General features: G+C 42.8%; 7 protein-coding genes and 1 non-coding gene across 8 annotated transcripts; 4 read left to right on the plus strand and 4 right to left on the minus strand.

The window, feature by feature from the left end:
• Positions 1 to 1,481: 1,481 nt before the first annotated feature.
• Positions 1,482 to 3,296, minus strand: Pmar_PMAR009200 (queunine tRNA-ribosyltransferase, putative; the record flags this gene model as incomplete). The annotated part of the gene is made up of 7 exons (XM_002773160.1): positions 1,482 to 1,538; positions 1,657 to 1,820; positions 1,917 to 2,024; positions 2,453 to 2,552; positions 2,798 to 2,935; positions 2,997 to 3,115; positions 3,178 to 3,296. Coding segments are annotated over 7 exons (805 nt in total), but the record flags the coding sequence as incomplete, so codon positions are not given.
• Positions 3,297 to 3,401: 105 nt separating this feature from the next.
• Pmar_PMAR009201 (queuine tRNA-ribosyltransferase, putative) lies at positions 3,402 to 3,883 on the minus strand (the record flags this gene model as incomplete). Its single annotated transcript, XM_002773161.1, has 3 exons — positions 3,402 to 3,532; positions 3,580 to 3,666; positions 3,766 to 3,883. 3 exons carry the CDS (start codon positions 3,881 to 3,883, stop codon positions 3,402 to 3,404), a joined length of 336 nt encoding a protein of 111 aa, XP_002773207.1.
• A 246-nt stretch (positions 3,884 to 4,129) lies between these two features.
• On the plus strand, positions 4,130 to 4,202 carry Pmar_PMAR009202. Its single transcript has one exon. It is a non-coding gene; the product is annotated as a tRNA-Ile (tRNA).
• Positions 4,203 to 4,506: 304 nt separating this feature from the next.
• Positions 4,507 to 9,012, plus strand: Pmar_PMAR009203 (hypothetical protein; the record flags this gene model as incomplete). The annotated part of the gene is made up of 13 exons (XM_002773162.1): positions 4,507 to 4,692; positions 4,733 to 4,787; positions 4,882 to 4,965; positions 5,013 to 5,182; positions 5,234 to 5,329; positions 5,745 to 5,861; positions 6,222 to 6,306; positions 6,352 to 6,428; positions 6,761 to 6,875; positions 7,331 to 7,436; positions 8,418 to 8,487; positions 8,514 to 8,680; positions 8,850 to 9,012. Exons 1-13 carry the CDS (start codon positions 4,516 to 4,518, stop codon positions 9,010 to 9,012), a joined length of 1,482 nt encoding a protein of 493 aa, XP_002773208.1. The 5' UTR covers positions 4,507 to 4,515.
• Positions 9,013 to 9,417: 405 nt separating this feature from the next.
• Pmar_PMAR009204 (hypothetical protein) lies at positions 9,418 to 11,735 on the plus strand (the record flags this gene model as incomplete). The annotated part of the gene is made up of 9 exons (XM_002773163.1): positions 9,418 to 9,533; positions 9,580 to 9,670; positions 9,712 to 9,832; positions 10,090 to 10,228; positions 10,688 to 10,743; positions 10,791 to 10,859; positions 10,951 to 11,085; positions 11,424 to 11,616; positions 11,660 to 11,735. 9 exons carry the CDS (start codon positions 9,418 to 9,420, stop codon positions 11,715 to 11,717), a joined length of 978 nt encoding a protein of 325 aa, XP_002773209.1. The 3' UTR covers positions 11,718 to 11,735.
• A 775-nt stretch (positions 11,736 to 12,510) lies between these two features.
• Positions 12,511 to 16,698, minus strand: Pmar_PMAR009205 (Sulfate transporter, putative). The gene is made up of 19 exons (XM_002773164.1): positions 16,627 to 16,698; positions 16,324 to 16,583; positions 16,177 to 16,280; positions 16,007 to 16,129; positions 15,657 to 15,772; positions 15,366 to 15,486; positions 15,201 to 15,304; positions 14,926 to 15,071; positions 14,831 to 14,886; positions 14,612 to 14,691; positions 14,509 to 14,570; positions 14,193 to 14,326; positions 13,810 to 13,915; positions 13,476 to 13,601; positions 13,210 to 13,315; positions 13,041 to 13,167; positions 12,863 to 12,933; positions 12,728 to 12,817; positions 12,511 to 12,682 (listed from the first exon to the last, which is right to left on the minus strand). Exons 1-19 carry the CDS (start codon positions 16,675 to 16,677, stop codon positions 12,539 to 12,541), a joined length of 2,127 nt encoding a protein of 708 aa, XP_002773210.1. The 5' UTR covers positions 16,678 to 16,698; the 3' UTR covers positions 12,511 to 12,538.
• A 386-nt stretch (positions 16,699 to 17,084) lies between these two features.
• Pmar_PMAR009206 (conserved hypothetical protein) lies at positions 17,085 to 18,198 on the plus strand. The gene is made up of 5 exons (XM_002773165.1): positions 17,085 to 17,137; positions 17,185 to 17,291; positions 17,332 to 17,480; positions 17,521 to 17,680; positions 17,727 to 18,198. The coding sequence occupies exons 1-5, from the start codon at positions 17,116 to 17,118 to the stop codon at positions 18,054 to 18,056; spliced, it is 768 nt and encodes a 255-aa protein (XP_002773211.1). The 5' UTR covers positions 17,085 to 17,115; the 3' UTR covers positions 18,057 to 18,198.
• A 723-nt stretch (positions 18,199 to 18,921) lies between these two features.
• On the minus strand, positions 18,922 to 19,327 carry Pmar_PMAR009207 (hypothetical protein; the record flags this gene model as incomplete). The annotated part of the gene is made up of 3 exons (XM_002773166.1): positions 18,922 to 18,959; positions 19,008 to 19,161; positions 19,238 to 19,327. The coding sequence occupies 3 exons, from the start codon at positions 19,325 to 19,327 to the stop codon at positions 18,922 to 18,924; spliced, it is 282 nt and encodes a 93-aa protein (XP_002773212.1).
• Positions 19,328 to 19,445: the final 118 nt, after the last annotated feature.

Genomic DNA, 19,445 nt, shown 5'->3' on the forward strand with positions numbered 1-19,445 from the left:
TTTTCATTGGTACAGTTGCTTGCTCTATGAGAAGTCGGTCCACATAGGGAGCATAATTTATTCTTCCATCGACGCTCTGACTCCTCCGGGGTAATTCCAAGAGCCATCCTTGAGCTTCCCAGCTTTATTGATGGAGGTGAGAGCTTCATGGGTTTCGAGACACTTGTAGTTAGAGGCTTTATAGGCCGGGCAGGATCTTGGGCAACTGGTATAGTGAAGAAACTTTGGCCTGGCGGAGGATTGCTTCGCATCCTTTTGTAGGAATACTGCTGAGAATTCCTCCTCTCCTGTCGGGCTCGGCGTTTATCACGTCGCCGACGGACCGGAATCTTGAGGAATTCGTCTATCGAATGATGGCCTAGATCCTGGGCAGTCTTGATTAGCTTTTGTTGGAACTGCTCTTCATTCTCACAAGACTTGAGTTCCAGTAAGAAAAGGCGACCAGTGAGATCAAGAGCCGTTCCTTGATATGTGGTAGAGAATCGTGGGGTCGCTTTGACCATGTCTGCCAATAAATTTTATTGAATAAAACTCGTCGACATTTCCAGTTAATAATTAAGTTGCGCTCAGTGGTGAGGGAGGTGAAGAGCTTTCTCTCTATCTGGGAAGATTCTTCCCATGGACGTGAAGCTGTATAGCGATCACTACTACTCCAGCGTCGGAGTACGACTGTGAACTTCTCGGGATTGGTGAAGAAAGTATGAGCAGGGCTCAGTATTTTCTACAATAGACGTGAACATTGCTTATACCACTCGATGGGCTTTGTACCAAGTTCTTCAACACGAGTTACCTGAACTTTTTTGTCCAATATGGACTCAGCGAGGACCATCTGGTCGTGCACATATAACCATGTACCAAATCTACTCTTCATTGATGGCAGGATAGAGTCCGCCACCAATTCGTCACGGATAACTTCGCGAGGGTAAGGCAGCGGTAACAGCAAGAAGTTTCAAAGGACTTGGATCAGCTGTACATGCTTGTGTTGATCGCTGCAAGTTACGCATGAAGTCTCTGTAGTCCAATACAGGAGTATGAACATAAGGTCGTCGGAGAGTCCTCAGGATTGCAATCCTTATTGTAGCGTTGGCGTGCATTATCAACTGCGCACTCCAATGGGGTATCATATACGCAGAAATCGCTCAATGCTAACCCATAGCTCGCAATGAAACGAGGAAAGTGTAGACCAAGATCACGTCCACTACGGTCGTGGAGAGAGATACCCTTCCAACCAAGTCCTTCAAGGTGTCTAGCACCAAGAACATGCTAGGCACGCAATCTAGCGGAGCGACGCAATTCAAGTCCATTCAGTTGAGAACGCCCACTACTATTTAAGACAACACAAAAGTGAGCATCTCGAGAGAAACGTAGTAATCATTTTTCGCAATCCACAGCTTTAGCAGTAATCTCTGAAACGGGCATATCCCGGCCTTCTTTACATCGTTCCCAATCATACATATCTTCGATATTAATACCAGCCTTACACAAGCACCGTCGGCACCACCCTGGAGGGCAAATTGAGGATTCTCGCGGGTACATTTCTGCCAGGAAGTCCCGGACGAACTCAGCGAATCTTTTTTCGAGTATAGCAGCTCTGCATTCTCTTAAAAGTGTCAACATATAATGAATGTTGTGAATCGTGATAAGCTTCGCACACACCGGTTCCTTAGCAGCGATGGAGTGTAAATACGCACGAGTATACCCCTTCTTGCAGGTCGGGCATGAACATCTCGGATCGATCGGTTGAAAATCAAAACGGTAGTCTGCGCGGTTTAAACGCATTTGACCGGAACGTACGAGAGCAGTTCCGAATCTCGCCGTACCTGTGGAAAAATTCTGGGAAATTCTCATACACTTCGAATTTTATGATTTCAAGCGAACATATATTTCATATACAACAACACGAAGAGAGAACTTACGTGTGGGGTAAACGCAGTCGAACATGTCGACGCCTAGTGCGACACAGCATATGATATCAAGAGTGTAACCGACTCCCATGAGGTAACGCGGACGGTCCGTGGGCAGTCCTGAATGACAAAGTGGGGGAAAATACTGAAAAATTTCTTGTTGGGTTTTATACATCGTGTATGACCGAGAACCGAGTAAAACCGAGATACATTCTAACAGTGGAAAATGTATAAGTGAGAACAAGAAAATTCCGAGGAAAATTCCTGTTGGTCTTCGTACATTTTTACCCGAATTCGAATATAGACTTTCGTGTTCAGTGAGGAAAACCAAAATATATTCCAACACTGAAAAGTGTGGGGAAATATATAATAGTGACGGTATGGAAATTCTGAGGAAATTCGGGGATTTTTTTTACTTTTGTACACTTCTACCCGAGTTCGAATATAAACTTGTATCACTCCACATATTCCAAAATTAGAAATGCCATTAAAATAATCAAATTCCATATGATTCCAGTTCCCAAATTCCAACAACAGCAAAATATTACCCTCGGGTTGGGCAGTGCACTGTTCGACGACTTGCCAGAAGGACTCCTTAGCCTCGCCACCGCTGAGCCCTCCAATAGCATATCCCGGCAGTTTGCGTTTCTGAGGGCAGCCAGAATGTATGTTTGGTTTCCTCAACTGAGTTCGTGAGTTTCCTCATTACTTTATGAAAATTCACAAACGATTTTGGGTGGAAATGTACAAAAACGCTGGAAAATTTTTAGATTTTTTTTTCATAATTTCTATATTTTTACTAACAAGTGTAGCTGACTATGTGCATAATATGCACGTCAGCTACACTTGTGGAAGTATATGCACTGCATATACTTCCACATTTTTCGCATTACCTTGATTTCTGCGAGGCACCAACTTCTGAGCTCACGGTCGAGGCCGCCCTGGACGATACCAAAAAGATTCTGTTCGTGTGGTCGTTTATGGGCAGCAATACATCGATCGAGCCAACGAATAGTTCTTTCAACGGCATCCTGAAGTGGTACAAAATCGGACCTATTTTGTATCTTGCATGGTTGAACCTAAGATTCTCACCTTCATCCTAGCACGATCCTCATAAGTGCTGCTGACGACATCGTCTAAGGCCATCATAATATCCGCCCCGATTGAGTTTTGAATCCCCATAGATTCTTCGGGGGTTAACATCATCATTTCTGAAAAAGATGCATATCTTAGGTTCATGCATGGAAGATACGAAATAGGTCCGCTCACGGACCTTTAGTCCGGGGGTTCTGGAAATGGACTCCTTCCTCACTAATAGACAGAAGCTTTAACAAGCTGACCATCTGAAAGCCGCCCGAGTCTGTCAGTAAATTCCTTGGCCAATGCATGTACCTGATGACATGTAGAATTATACCAGCAATAAAGTCTCGACAAGGATTAGATCCCCAAGCCTTTGCCATACTAGCAGAGCGCTCTACCACTACGCTACAACGCTGATTACTCATGTAGTCCGCCGACTTTTTGCAATAATTCAGCACCAGGACTCGTCCCGAGATGATATGTATTGGCCAGTATGATCTCCGGACCGAGCTCATCTACCTCTTCCGAGAGTAGTCCCTTGATAGTACCTACAGAGGGAAAACTAGAAACAGGTTAATGCAATGAGCGGCTTCACCGTAGGTGCCGACTGGCATGAAAACGGGAGTCTTCACTGGCCCGTGGGGTAAATGAACAACACCAGCGCGAGCTCGGCCGTCCGTGCCTGAAGACGTGAAGTTTTCGATGTTGTTCAAGTCTACAGCTGTTGTGGTAGATTTATTCATTTTGTGGTGGTGAATGTAAAACTTCGATCGCATACTACCTTGCAGCTCGAATTGAAGAGCTTCTCCTGGTTTCAATGGGCTTTGGTAGTCGCCCTTGAACCGCTTCGGCTCGGGACTTTTGGACCTGTTCGGGCCGGGCGTCTCGGAGTGCTTCATTGACTGGGCAGACTAAGCTGAGGAAAGCAGGAGAGAGTGTACTTGAAAACACTAAGTAGATTTTGTGAACGATGATAGTTGACGAGATTGACTCCATGTCGCGGGGTTAATCGTAGCGACTTCGAGGATGCTCAAGCTGACAACCGCTGGGTTATTAAGAGTATTAAAATGCATGTCCATACCTTTCAAGGGAAGCCAGGGCTTTCCGAACAGAGGCTCTTAGACAAACCACTAATATTTGTATAAGGTCCTGTAGCTCAGTGGTTAGAGCGACGGTCTTATGAGCCGTAGGCCGCGGGTTCGACCCCCGCCGGGACTATTTTTCCACATATTTCGTTGTTCGGTGCATCTTATGTTGAAGCACTTTATGTCGGGTATCTTCTGCTCCAACTGGAGTTTACACTCGAGGATAGACATTGTTATAATAGTATTTGTCGCTGCTCAGGTGAAAATCGACAATTTCATTTTTTCTTGACCACACGGCGTCGTCTACCCTTACTGACGCTCGAGCCTTCTCTACTACTATTGCAATTGTGTGTATTCGTTTACGTCATTTTGGCATCGAACTATGATGGGTCTCGGCCCGAGACGGATCTAAGATGTTTTTAAGTTTTATATTTTTTCCATTTCGTATGCCACCGAACACTTCTGCGATACCACTCCGCCGCCTATTCAGCACCTCAGCCGCCGCACATGCCACTTTGAAGCCTCCTAGAGCGTCTACCATAAATCCCCCTGATGTGAGGAGCACGGCAGCCTTGGGAGTATTACAACCACTGACATCTTCAGAGTCGCTGCATCGTGCTGAGGTGAGCTTCGCACGGTTACTGTGGACTTATTATCACTCAGGTTCTAAGTGCCCTCCCGGGAGTTACTCTTAAATCAACCGAAGTGGCAGAGGAAGGTAGAATTTTTATAAAAAATCTAATTTTTATCGAGTTTTTAATACCAAAATTTTAACGAATCAATGTGTGAATTATCTACATCATGTTCATTAGATGAGCTAGAAGCAGTAGTCGAGAATTTGCTGGTCCAGGTTGATCGCGATGGAGATTCATTAACTACTTTACAGTGTATTGCAGGTAAACGCTGATTACATTCGGAATTTTTGAGAGTGATTTTTCATCAGTTCTCAAGGAGTTGACCAAGACCGTGGAAAGTGCGGAAACAGCAACTAGAAATATGTTATCTGATGGGAGGCTACAGCACTTAGTCAACAGAACAGTCTCGATAGCTACTGCGGAAAGCGCATCGTTGAAATGGTCGGACGTGATTGCTCTGATGGAAAGTTTCGTGAAGGTAGTGCGGAAGGTCCCGGGTTCGGTCCCCGCATATGACATCTTTTTTCAGTTGCGTTTGAGAGCCCCACTGCGAGATGTAACTCCAATATGTTTTCGCTTTATGAAAAATGTGGAGCCAGCAGAGATGAAAGAAAAATTACGACAGGTATGATTATCGGAATTCTGAGGGAATTTTGGGAAATTCTTTTTAGTTTCTATACCCGACCTCGTACGAATAGAAAGACTCAGCAGAATTTTTCCAAAAATTTCCTGAAAATTTTTCATATTGTCACAATCATACGTCGTCGATTATGTGCAAATTTTTCCCACACTAGGTAAAAATGAGTATTTTTCGGAATTTTTCTCTGCAAATTTCTATATGTTGGTTTTTATCGGGCCTGTGAAATCGCAGTGATGGAATATACGTTTGCTTTCCTTAGCTCAGTAGACGAAATTTTTTTGGAAAAAAATTCTCAGAACTTTCACATGTGCATGTGTTGGAATATATATGTTTGCTTTCCTTAGCTCACTTGAGGATAAAATATAAATTTTTCTCAGAATTTTTTTTCGTTTTTTTTCAGGCTGGTCGCACTCTGCAACTACTCGGCCAAGGCATGGTCTACCACCCCGAAGTTTTCGATTTCACATGCCACAGCGCTGAGCGTGCTAAACTGATGGACCCTCACACGATGGCTCTGGTAGGGTAGCGTCTACTTTCACAAGGGTAAATTCTGACGAACACTTGTTCGCTTTTCTCAGCTGAGTAAAAGTGTATAGAAACCAGTGAAAATTTCCCAGAAATTCCTGAAAATTTTTTATGTTGTCACCATCACATGTGGTTGACCATATGCATATTTTTTCGTACTGCTGATCAGTGTTGGAGGAATATATGTTCGCTTTCCTCGGCTGAGCTCAGGAGTTTCCTCATTAATTATAGAAGTTTATATACGAATTTGGGTAGAAGTGTACAGAAACCAATAAGAATTTTTAGAAAATTTTCATATTTTCCGGGAAAATATGCGGAAAATGAATATTTTCGTGGGAAAAATTTTTTCCAGGTTCTTTATGAGGCCGGTCGTCATGGATTGCGAACTAAACATTACACTGATGTTATTGTTCCTGCAGCAGCGGAATTAGCACCGAGTAAGTGCGTGAAAAATTCCGAAGTTGTTGATTTTTCACGCACAGATATGTCGTTGGAAGATCTGCGTTTGTCTATGCGTGGGCTGATGAGATTTGTAAAGGACTGGAGGGCATTTTTCGATGTAGGAAATTCACTAAAACGACTTTTCGATGCGGACTTTTTGCGAAAATTCCCCTGAATAAACGCAAGTGTTGAGGTGCTCAATCGCTACACCTGAGTTTACTAGACTGAATGTTAATCTATTTTCCATTCCCAAGTCACGACCCGTCCTACTCGATAATATTTGAGTTCCACCCGTTTTACGTGAAGTGGCGTAATACTCCATGTGAAAAACGCGATATGAAGTGAATTGAAAATACACATCACATGTTTTACGCGAAGTGAAATGTGAAATATTTATTACTAGTTTTTTTTTCATATCACTAGGGTGAAAGTCCATTGTTTTTGAAGTAGGTGATCTGCATCAAGAGTAGTAGAGTACACGATGAGCTCTCTAATATGACGAATGAATCATTGATAATGCTGATGAGAGTTTGTAAAGAACTGAAAGCCTCCAGAAAATACAACGGTAATATATGTATGCTTTTCTTTATTATAGGAGTTGGCATATCAATTTGGAGAAAAAATGTGAAATTTTCCGAAAAATTTCCTCAGAATTTTCATTTTTTCTTCGATTTTGCGCTATAAATGATTTCCATATCTATATTTTGCAATATATTGGAGTTTCACCATAGTGATATGAAAAATACATTTCACGACTATTGCATATCACCGCGAATATCGCGTTTTACACCGAGTTTTACGCCACCTCACGTGAAGCGGGTGAAACTCCATTAATATAAATATGTTTATAATATTTCCTATATATTGATATTAATATATGACCACTGTATAGTTATACACTGTAATCAAGTTTCACCACCCTAGTGATATGAAAAACACTAGTGAAAAACACATTATCGCGATTTTCACATCGCGTAAAACGGGTGAAACTCCAATGCAGGTTTTGTGATTTTTTTTCAGATACTCACAAGGACATTGCCGATGAGATATCACAGCGCTTGAGTCGAAGAGAGTTCAGCAGCGAGGAGCAAGGCATGGTGTCAATGTATATGGACAAGGACACTAGGTAGGTGTATATTGGAGTTTCAGAGTGGCGTAAAACTCGGTGTAAAACGCGATATTCGCGGTGATATGCAGTAGTCGTGAAATGTGTTTTTCCTATCACTAGGGTGGAACTCCATTGAAAATTTTGAGAAAATTAGTATTGGTTTTTGTATTTTTTGGTAGATTTGTATTTCCCTGCATTTTCGTGTAGGAGAAAATAATGATATTGGTGATAATATGAAAATTCTGAAGAAATTTTGGGAATTTTTTTGTAGATTTTTACCTGGATTCGTATGTAGTAAAATGGCGATTTCTCGATTTGCATAGACGAAGACACGCGGAGAGCGTGTTGAAGATAATAAGAAAATTTCGGGAAAATTTTTGTATTTTTTTCCAGATGAATTCGTATTTTCCTACGTTTTTATGTAGGGAGAAATAATAATGTTGGTGATAATATGAGAATTCTGGAGAAATTTTTGTATATTTTTCTTCGGAGTCGGTATTAGTAAGGAAACTACTGAGCTCAGCTGAGGGAAGCAAACATATATTCTTCCAAACAACTGTTTTTTTGTTTTTTTGTGTGTTGTTCGAAAGATCGAAATGCAAGTTTTGGAAAAAAAGATGCTATTTTCACTCACGACGAGTATTTATGTATTTAGATCGCAACAGTTTTGGAATATATATTTACTTTCCTCCGACGAGCTCATGAGTTTCCAAAGCTAATACAATTTTGTATACGCATTCTGGCAGAAATGAGAATTTTTTCTCCTCAGAATTTTCACACATGTAGTTGACCATGTGCATATTTGTGTAGTAGAAAATTTTGATTATTATGATTGTCAAATTTTAAAGGGAACTTATCAATGGAGTTTCACTCGTGAATTTCGTATTTCACGACAGGGTTTTCACAGAGTACTACGCCACTCCGCGAGTGAAACTCCAATATTACATCTGCACTGTGAATATTACGTCGTGATGAAATCTGAAATATTTTTCAATGTAGGTACCCGCCAGCGGTGTATGATCTCGCATATGCAATTCAAAAAGATCTAGCCCGACAGGTACCTCTACGTGTAGTAAAATTTGGAAGCGTGTTCAGGTTGCTGAATCGTGTGTGGACGTGTCGGTAGGAGTGCGAGAGCTACTCTCTGTTACTGACATCGTGGATCTGCTGGACTGCTGGGCGTCGTGGAATCTACCGGTTGAGCACAGACTGTGGGAGGCACTGTTGAATGACTTAGCATTGTGTCGGCTATCGGAGATCAAGTAAGATTTGGAAATATGTTTGATTTCGTATGTTTTCTTATTGCATTATGAGGGTAGAAGTATACATAAATCCAACGATGATTTCCTCGGAATTTTCACATACACATGTAGTTGAGCATGTGCGTATAATCTCGGTAGACCTACGGTTGAGGCATGCAAGTTGTTTTAGGTATAGTCCGAATATTAGTCTGTGGTCGGGAGTGACATTATCGTGCAGCAAGGTATGTTCGTGGGGGTTTGTATTGTACGGTCTCCCAGTCCAACAGGATAAGTTCAGGGATGCTAATCTAAAGGTCCCTGGATCGAATCCTAGTTGCTTCTGGTCTTTGTGAAGATTATATTAGCAATCGAGTGAATCGAGATATCCCTTATTGTTCTTGAACTGAAATCGCTGGAGTCATGCAAACACCGAGTTTATATATGAATGCTAGTCGTAAATCAAGACCACGTGTTGTATGGACGATTCACTCCATACAGGGGGGGGATGCTCTTATTTTTATCAGTGGAGTTTCACCGCCCTAGTGATATGAAAAACACATTTCACGACTACTGCATATCACCGCGAATATCGCGGTGAGTGAAACTCCAAGGTATTTCACGACACTAATGATATAATATTTTTTTTCGCGTAAGTGTTGAACGTGAGCTCCCAACAGTGTTGTCCTTCGAAATTCGATTTGCAGTCGGCGTCGTTATCTCCCCAGCTGTTGCAGGTTAATTATTATCACAGCACGTGGATGTCTATGGTCTGCGATATCGGCCGAGACCCGTTTATGTTGGATAAAATCAGCTTTTGGCAAACTGGACAGTTTCTCGCGGCGATTTCTCGGTTGGGACTATTCGATGAGAAATTGTGAGTTTTTTTCGGAGTTTTTTTTTATTTTATTGGAAATTTTCAGATACTCTAATGTGGCTGATGTCATCACGAAGGACATGAGTTTGTATAAGGATCCGGAAACGCTGGCATCAACTCTATGGGCGATGGCGAAAGTGGGTGATTTTTTCCGTCAGTGAAAAACGGGCGTTTTTAGTCTGGATTCGTCCAAGGGAACTTCGTGGAAGCGTCGTTGGCGTCGGCGAATTCGATGATTAATGCAACTAACAACAACATGAATGCGTGGAGTCAAATTTTGTGGAGTCTTATTCAGCAAGGTAGTTCTCACTGATGCTCCACCACCCTAGTGATATGGAAAACAGTAGTATGAAACATATTTCACGACTACTGCATGTCACCGCGAATAACGCGTTCTTTACCGGTAAAGCGAGTAGAACTCCATTGTTGAAGTGGGAGTATATGTTCGCTTTCCTCAGAGAATTCGAGTAGAAATGTACGGAAACCTACAGAAAATTCCCGAAATTTCCTCAGAATTTTCATATTGCAACAGACCACGTGATATGCATGTCGTCAGGTTGCGACCCAAGCAGTGATACACGAATGGCGAATATTGTGGAATTCGTAGCGCAGTTGCCAGTCCCAGTTCATAGGGGACATTTTAGAAGACTTCATCAAGCGGCTGACGTCCTTGGGGAGGAGTCTCCCATGCGAAAGTATTGTATTGGATGATTGGAGTTTCACCCTAGTGATATGAAAAACATATTCCACGACTACTGCATATCACCGCGAATATCGCGCTTTTCACGGAGTTTCACGCCAATAACGGGTGAAACTTCATCATAGTTTAAAAAAATTTGTAATTTTCATGAGAATCGATTTAAAACTATATCGTTAACATTGCTATGAAAATGTGATGTGATAATGGTAACTTTTCGAGACTATGATAGCGACAAGTTATTCACTATCATTAATCCCAGAATAAAAAACGCACAATCTTTACATTTGTGTTGGAGGAAATTTCGGGAAATTCTAATTTTTTTTCTGTACACATTTTTTGTATGTATGAGCTGATCTCGGGAGTTTCATCACTAATTATAGAATTTCACAGAATCTTCATATTCTCACCATCACATGTTGACCATGTGTATATTTTCTCACATTTCTTTGTGTAGGTATTTAACACATCCACTGAGCAGCGCCACCGCTCTTCCTCCTAGAGATAGTAGACGTGAGTTTGACGGTAATCGATTATGTGAATTTTCCCGTGGATTTTAGGTATTCAAATTACTAATCAAATTGCCAAGGTTTTGACAGAAAGCGGCCTTCTACCGACTCGTGCGATTGGTGAGTGAAAATAAAATTTGAGGAAATTCTCATGGACTTTGGTGAATTTCTATATTCAGCTGAGGAAAGCAAAGATATATTTTTACTGCAGATACTCGTGTGATGGTATCGCCGAGTTGCAGCTCGATATTGGATATCGCTATTAGTGCGGAAGGAAGCGGCTCGGCTGCTACTCCCGTCAGTGGTTTTATTATTGCGGCTGGTGACACTGACCATAGACAGATGCGTGAGTGTTCGATTGTAGTTGGTGAGAAACGCCATATTCGCGGTGATATGCAGTAGTCGTTAAATATGCTTTTCACTAGGGTTTTTCATATCACTAGGGTGAGACTCCAATATTAAAATTCCAATTTTTTTTATTTCTGTGCACATCTACCTGAGTTTTGTAGATAGTGAGGAAACTCCTTATTTTTAATATTCATTGTGGTTGGTGACAGTGGACAAATGCGCGAGTGTTCGGTTGTAGTTTGTGATAATATGAAAATCCGAGGAAACTCTTTGCATAGTTAGTGAGGAAATACCCGAGCTCTGCTGAGGAAAGCGAACATATGTGAATTCATTCAGGAGTGGTTCCCGCAAGCACCGAAGGTTCGAATAGTTATTATGGTGGATTTGGCATGAAAGTTCAGCCCCATGCTGAGCATGAATTTGAACATATACGTACCGGGCAGAATTTGATGTACCAGAGGATTTTGACTCGACGAGGGTTGACGGTTTCGATCATCGGTGAAAATGAGTGGAAACGAGCGCACGAGAGGTAAGTATCCTTGAATTGATCGAGGTTCAAGTTGGTGTTTTAGCGGTGAGGAGAAAGCGTTTTTGAGGAAGAAATTGGAGGAAGTTGGAATGGCATGCTGATTTGTGGTAGCGTGTATTTGTTTCTGTTCAACAGTTTCTGGAAATGCCTGTTTGTTGTGTTCTAAAGTGGTACGAGTTGCTCGTGTGATGGTATTGGAATGGTATAGCAATGAAATGCTTGATAATAGATTTCATACGTTTTTAAATAGTGTTGATAATAATAGTTAAATAGTGTCTGGAAATGGTGTTGGAGGACTATATTGCTTAGGAAAGGTGAAAAACTTCTCCGCGGTTCAAACCGTGCTGCCAGAGAGTTGTCTTTCTTTCTGGTTTGGGACAGCGATTGACACAATTCCTGCCGGCACAATGGATAGTTTGAGTCCTTCAAGCTGCCAAGCTAGTCACACAAGTCAGATTGTCTTGACAATCTGGAGTAGTATATGTCTTAGGCGTATTATGTATCTTTTTATATTTCCTCAGCTGAGCGAAGGAGTTTGTACGATTATGATAGACTGGAAACATCTACAAAGAAGAATTTCTGCTTTTCGCTGCAGTTTATCATTGTGTATTCGAACCCGAAACGATGTAGGAGTTTGTTGCGTTGATCATTTTCATAAGTTATTACCTCAGCTGCTGTTGGGTTTTATGTTGACGGGAAGACAACTTATTCCATTCGAGAATTCATATCCCTGCAGTAATTCGACAACTGAGAAACGCGCGTGTGAGTTCACAGTTCAACGCTGACAATATTACTCAGTACCGTGGCATAATATGCGGTCCTCTGACAGCCGCATGACGATCCCACTTTTCAATGCAACACCCCACAGCATAAGAAACGTCTATGGTGACCAATAAGACCTGCGTCGGTTATATTAAAGTAATTACTCCGCAGAATAACTCCGACCGCTTCTCGAATTGCCCATTTGGTGATATTCGTGAAACAAGTCAGACGAAGATGGAATCAGCCTAACTGATTGGTTACGATACATCTCTTCGAGAGTACTATCGTCCACTGCCCACGATACCTATCAAAAATACCAATACTTTTCACCAGGTAACAGTCGCCTCACGTTGGCGTATTGATCAACATCACTATATTCTCCATCATATAAAAGCGATTGTCGGCGATTTCTCCACCATCTTTGAATAATAACTGCAGCCTGGAAAAAAATCGATATTTTCTTGCCATAATCAAATCGGCTCACTTGAGTTGTCACTGGCAGATCAATATGACGCAAAGCTTGTTGAACTACTGCTTCGACTTGCTGTACCAAATCTGACCAAAATAATGAGTATCATTGGAGTTTCACCCTAGTGATATGAAAAACACTACCGCGTTTTTCACATCGCGTTAAACGGGTGAAACTTCATTGAACTCGTTACCAGTCTGGTCGATAATGTGTCGCTCCACCAGTATCGTCTCCAGCATTCTTCTCACGCTACCATGGGCACCAGCAAACCACAGAGTAACTCCCCGGCCTTGCAATTCTACAGCGAGCTCTTCTAGGCCCTAAAACGACGTCAAGGGAGTATATAAAGGTCTTTCACTCACCTGAATAGCAGTAGCGTCGATGAATGGCACGGCAACCATCTGCATCACGACCGCCTGGACCGACTTGCGGCAGTGACGACTGTATCTCTGCTCGGTATGTAGTAGCCTATATCAACAAGCATAATACAAGCCGAACAGTGTGGGATAATATATACGTGTCAGTGGCTCCGACATGAAATTTTGAGAATTTCTATCCGAATGTGCATAATTAGTGATAAAACTCCTGAACTCAGCGAGCACATATTCCTCCAACAAACCCCACTGACTTGTCTTTCACATGATCCCAGTTGACAAACAGCAGCGGACCATCGACACCAAAAACCAACAGGCCGGGTATGGTCTTGGCAGTAGTAGGCCAGTATGCTAAGGCTCGCCAATGGCCGTTTGACAATCTGAAGAGAAACTACACATTTTCGGCGACTTTTTGGAGCAATGTCGGGGAAATAAATGTTCGCTTTTATCAGCTGAGCTCAGAAATTTATATTTGAATTCGGCTGGAAATGTTCAGAAATAAGCAAGAATTCGCCTAATTTTCCTTAACAACGACAGAACATAAAGTTAACCATGTGCATATATCCCCCCACAGTTCGCGTCACTCACCTGCCCATAGCGTTCGTTGGTGGCATCGCAATTTGCTGTACCATTAGAGTCACCGACAAAACCATAGACAGAAAAACCCCCTGGAGCAGGCCCATCAACAGTGTACCTAACAAAAACATGAAATAAAGCATACACCTTCGATCTGTGCATTTCCTGTGCGATTGTTCACTCAGATATCACAGCAGCTACATCAGTTGAAATAGAATAAACACATATCATCCAAAGGACCAAAAAATACGATATCGCTCTTAACTCCGGCTTATGCCGTATATTGACAAAAACTGATGTGCATCGTGGCGAACCAGAAATGCTGGAATAAAATCTCATGCCGGAAATCAAAACCGCCACAGCCATTTTTCGATGACTTTCACCAGCGAGCTTACCTCCAACAGCTACCAACCAAACGGCAAAATCTCGTTTAGAATTGTGCCATAACCATCTCGCAAAGTGAAAGTCGGTGAGATGGGGCGTTGCCGATATGATGATTCCGGCGAGGGCCGCATTGGGTATCCAATACCTGTCAAAAACAATTGTCACCGCATTTAACGAGCTATGGTCAAAAATGCAGTACTTTAAACTCACGCTCAATAAAGAGAAAACAAACGATTGACTACAGTTATGTCGCTGCAATTCGCAACTGCGCGATTCATACACGGTAGCAGAGGACTACAATGATGAATAGAAAAGAACCTCACTCACATCAGTGACGTTAAAAAGGTAAGTCCCCCAATAGCGATGAGTGCAGCGACAATACCGGCAACCTGACAGGAAATTACGCTACTGCTGTAGTAGAATGTCTCACCTGTGTCCGCACGCCTATACTATGGCTTATGCAGGTCCTCGACAGACCGCCCTGGACCGGAAAGGCACCGAAAACTGAACCTACAACAATTTGGTGACCAAGTCGATAACTTTATCCGTAACACATCTAAGCAACATAATAGTATTACAAGAAGCTGTACAGAAAATTTTAGAAATTCAAAAAGCAAGTGCTCATCATGTTGTAGACTAAAGCCCTTACCGACGAGATTGGCGACGCCCATAACGCCTAATTCGGTGCCCGCATGAATCTCATACCTGCAAGGAATTAACTGAAGGTAACACCATTTTTCTCACCCATCAACGATAGCAAACTTCTTAGCAGCAGCGTAACTCGAGATAAAGCACATGAAAGCGACCATGATGCCATCAGGGAGAACAGCCGGTAGACCACTGAGGGGAGGGAGGACCAACGAGGGTAAACCAGGGGGAACAAGACCAACCTAAAAAGAACGACTTCGGAAACATGTACAAATAATGGAATTTCACCCGTTATATAAAAATATATTTCACAAACTACTGCATAACGCGAATATCGCATTGTTCACAGAGTATTACGCGGTGAAACTCACATGTGGGATGTACTTCTCCCATCCATCATCGACTCCAAATTCCTCCAGCAAACCGCGGCGATGTTGGCAAGATAGTGAATACGCAAGCACTGTCGTAACGGCGACTGAAATGAAACGGCAAGATGCCTTTTGCGCACTGCGAAGAATATCTAACGGTTTCATCACCAGCCACTAGTTCCTTGTAACCGGCTATGAACTGAATGCGCCGGAAATGCGTCCGATATCGCGCGAAGATCCAAATTATTCCGACTGTGAGTAAACTCAGGGCGGTGACTGCTGGTGACGCCTGAGGAAAATTGATATTACAAAATCACAGTAAAGTGCATATGGTAGTTCCCTTGAAATGAAAATTATGAGGAATTTTTAGTACACTCCCGAACTCTGCTGAGGAGAGCGAACGTATATTCCTACTCCACATGACAAAAAGATAAACCGCCGACCACGAAGGAAGCTTACCTCGTTTAGACGCAATCCGACAAGATACATATTTTCAAAGAAGTCAACGCCCTTGGGTAGGTGATGTAGACCGAAAAAGTCTTTCATAAGCGATGCTACTATCACGAACGCCGCACCTGATCAATATAAATATAAAATTATAACACCGGAGTTTCACCCGTTCTACGTGAAGTGGCGTAATACTCCATGTGAAAAACGCGATATGAAGTGAATTGCAAATACTTCACGCTTTCCACGCGTTATTCGCTGCTCATATACACACATATAAGTGAAAAACGTTTTTCATATCGCGGGTGAAACTCCAATAATATCATATTTTTTCATCATGTATCATCATCGTTTTCACTTACCAGTGACAAATCCCGACAGCGCCGGCCTGGATATAAAACGCACGAGGGACGACAGTCGAAGCAGCGCCAAAATGCACATGGCAATTCCACTGACCAGAGCCAACTGGCAACCAACCGCAGTTCCTATATGATCAGCATGAGCTCTGTAGTGGTGAAGGAGGAGACCTCACTGGTTGCCAGGTCTGGAATGTGCGCGACATGTTCACCCGTCATCAACGCCATCATAGCGCCTGTCCCCACCGACATGTGCGGCGACGTGCCAAAAAGGGCATATCTAGAAATACGCACATGTGTTGGTGAAAGGGAATGTAACTTACATTAAAACCGGCCAAACACAGGAGTACGGGCCGTTTATGAGACCAACATGTGCGATGTTCGCGTGAGCTATGCTCTGCGATATTGTTATTAACCCCAGTGTTATTCCGCCTCGCACGTCCATCTCCGCATCTAGTCGTGTGTAACGCGTTAAAACACCCACTAGGGGGATCCAGTTTTTGATAAAATCGCGCATGCGCGTGAGCGGAGCGATGCTAGGTTGTTTACTGCTTGCAGGCGTACCGCTTAGGAGGGGAGTTGCCTGAATGCGGCTTAGTGGTCAGAGTGGTTTGTTGTTTACTCACTAGAGATCTAAACATGCTAGACTCGACCCGTTTCATTGAAGCCTTTGACATTGTGAAAACAGTTGAACTTGATGACGCCATCCTTATATGAAAATTATGATAACACTTCTGAGAAATTCTCATTGGTTTCTGTACATTTCTAGCCGAGTTACACGATTAGCTCCGGAAACTCCTGAGCCCAGCTGAGGAAAGCGCACATGTACTCCTACTCCAACACTAGGGTAAGGAAGAAGAAGCCGTGGGTGCTCGTGGAACCGCTTTACGCATACGAATCAATCTCAAAAGTGCATGCACATGGTGAAATTTCAATTCCTGAATAAGGACCGTTTCGAGAAAAGCGTGCTAGTGCGTCACAATCTTGCGCAGACTTGAATTTCTCGCACGCATACACATGTCATCGCTCATCGGCTCCCAAGCACATATTATACTCCATTTTCAGTTGCCATTCAGCAATTTTCAGAAATTTTGTTTTATCCTCGTAATCTTCCCATGCGACGTCATTCCTCCCCAGGTCTACCTCCTTCTCCCATAAGTGTTATCATCGTTACATTTCTTCAGGTCCCCGCCTGCTTACCATTCCCAAGGGCCACCGTTCCCTCTCGTACGTTTCTAGTTCCCAAAAGACCCGTCGAGACAGTCTTGATCACAAGGACGTACCTAAAAGGGTAGTTATTTTAACCTTTTCGTGCCTCATTTCGTCTTCAGTTCAACCTTCGATCGACCGATACTTTTGTAGACAGTCATTTATCACGTGGCGCTCATCGCACGACACTGATGCTAAGGAGTATACCGTATTCCTACACCCCGAGGGAGCTCTTGGATGAACTCGTTCAAAAAATCGGTTTCCAGGGCGAGTAAGTTTGCTACTCAAGTGGAGAATTATTTCCAAATCAGATATGACTTTTTCTACTTACCTGTTAACAGCAAGCTTTCTTGTAATGTCGGTTACGCGTTTATGAATTTCCGCAATCCTCAATACTGCGAGCTGTTCAAAGAAGCTTTCTCTCATCACACTTTCGAGAAAGCTGTCCGCGGTAAAAAAGTCGTCGGTCAGGTACGCCTTTCCACGTGTGTTTTTTTCATTAGTTTCTCTCTGTCAGGCATCATATGCTCATGTACAAGGTCTAGATGCGAACTTGAAATACCTCAAGTGCACTCGTGTCGGCAGTCTCCCCGCTAAAAAGTCTGTTGCGGAGTTGTTCGCGCCCATGGTATTTGTCGATGGTCGTGACGAGCCCATGAGCGTACAAGAATTCTACAAGCTGCAAGAAGAACTCTTGACCGGCGTTTCTACAACTTCGTCGACTGAACCCGCTGAAGACATTTTCCTCGATTTGGACGAATCAGAGCAGCTGCTCAAATGCTTACAGGAGTTGGTTGATTTCTCGCCACCTTCGACTCCTGTATCCGGCAACCCATTCGACATATGAACATCTCTAGATGCTACTAATTTTTCTACTTTCTCGCGAACTCGTCAAGTAGTGCTTTGTAGATTCTCGTGAGGAAAATATGTTGTACAATACGAAGTCGACTTGGCTTCATGGGGTTGCTCAACAATCCCGGCATGTGGTAAATATCTTCATCATTTCCATCCTCCTCTAGAGGGGAATTTTCACTTCACTCAGTGGAGTTGCTTCTGAAGGGTCTTATGGCCCGAAAGTAGTCATGTATCGTATTACAAAACTCCGTTGAATACATTTTTACTCATGTTTCGTTTACCACTGCATCCTCAATCTGTCGTGTTCATATGTGAATTACACAAGGATATTATCAACCACCTAGATGTGATTAGTAATATCCATTGAATTGCCACAACCCCACTTCGAGAAAAAATCATCCCAACGGGGGTATCCACCAGTACTTTTCATCCTTCATGTACAATACCATTCACAAATAAAACCCCTTTGCGATTACGCGGTAATTGACACTTTGGGTAAGAACGGTAATCCGGCGTTTGATAAAAACTAAGCACACCAATCGAATATCAGCGACGGCAGCCAAGTTATACCTTTTGTTTACAAATCGTCACTGCCCGCAAACTTGTGTGAGCTTAGCTTTCTTTGCATCGCCCTTTAGATGAAATTATGGCATTTTTATATCACTCTAGTTTGATGGGCGAGTTATGAATGCCCGTTGTGCTTACCGTTCTCGGAGAGATTTTATTTCGCATTCTCGTGACCAATATGAATTCACTAATAAACTCAACCAGAGAACTGCAAGAAATAAGGTTCGATAAGTTAGACTCTACTCTGATTTTGTGGCGCGTGACACAATACAATTACTGTGAAATCTCTCTCACCACCAATAGCGAACACGTGGGGCACCTTTACCGTCTGAAAACCGACAACATATCACATCGCTCCGCCTCCAATTGTCATTACATTCTTTTCCCTTTCCCTTTCCCTTGCCATAAGGCGGATAATAGTAACCACCCATTGTCGACCACCCCTTCCCCTTGCCAACAGGTACATAATAGTAATACCCATCGTAATAGTCCCAGGACCCATAGCCTCCACGATAGCCCTTACCACTACCCTGAGGAAAGAATTATCATTATCCAGTGTTATATAACAACTAATAATTATTATATACCACACTTCCGCGAAATTACCTTTCTCCCCTTGCCTTTTCGACCGCCATATCTCGGCGCCTCTCCGAAGTCAGACTCAGAGTTCCTGACAACACAATCACGATCCACCATGAAAAACGAAACCAATATTGATGACGAAAAAGAAAACATCATTGCGCGAGTCAATACCCTTCGTGGTCGCTCTCGTCAACCTCCGAATCTGGCAAGGGCTCTTGATACCCCGGCTTGG

Source organism: Perkinsus marinus (genome assembly GCF_000006405.1).
Source record: "Perkinsus marinus ATCC 50983 genomic scaffold scf_1104296959274, whole genome shotgun sequence".
NCBI classification, from domain to species: Eukaryota; Perkinsozoa; order Perkinsida; family Perkinsidae; genus Perkinsus; species Perkinsus marinus.

Excerpts from the sequence above, each read along its gene's own strand:
- Pmar_PMAR009205 (XM_002773164.1), bottom strand. The coding sequence starts at position 16,677 with ATGTCAAAGGCTTCAATGAAACGGGTCGAGTCTAGCATGTTTAGATCT. Across the intron at positions 16,281-16,323 it reads TGTGTTTGGCCGGTTTTAAT|ATATGCCCTTTTTGGCACGT; the intron begins GTAAGTTACATT and ends GCGTATTTCTAG. Across the intron at positions 13,916-14,192 it reads TTGGTTGGTAGCTGTTGGAG|GTACACTGTTGATGGGCCTG; the intron begins GTAAGCTCGCTG and ends TGTTTTTGTTAG.
- Pmar_PMAR009206 (XM_002773165.1), top strand. The coding sequence starts at position 17,116 with ATGCGACGTCATTCCTCCCCAG. Across the intron at positions 17,481-17,520 it reads AAAATCGGTTTCCAGGGCGA|ATATGACTTTTTCTACTTAC; the intron begins GTAAGTTTGCTA and ends TTTCCAAATCAG. Across the intron at positions 17,681-17,726 it reads GTAAAAAAGTCGTCGGTCAG|GCATCATATGCTCATGTACA; the intron begins GTACGCCTTTCC and ends TCTCTCTGTCAG.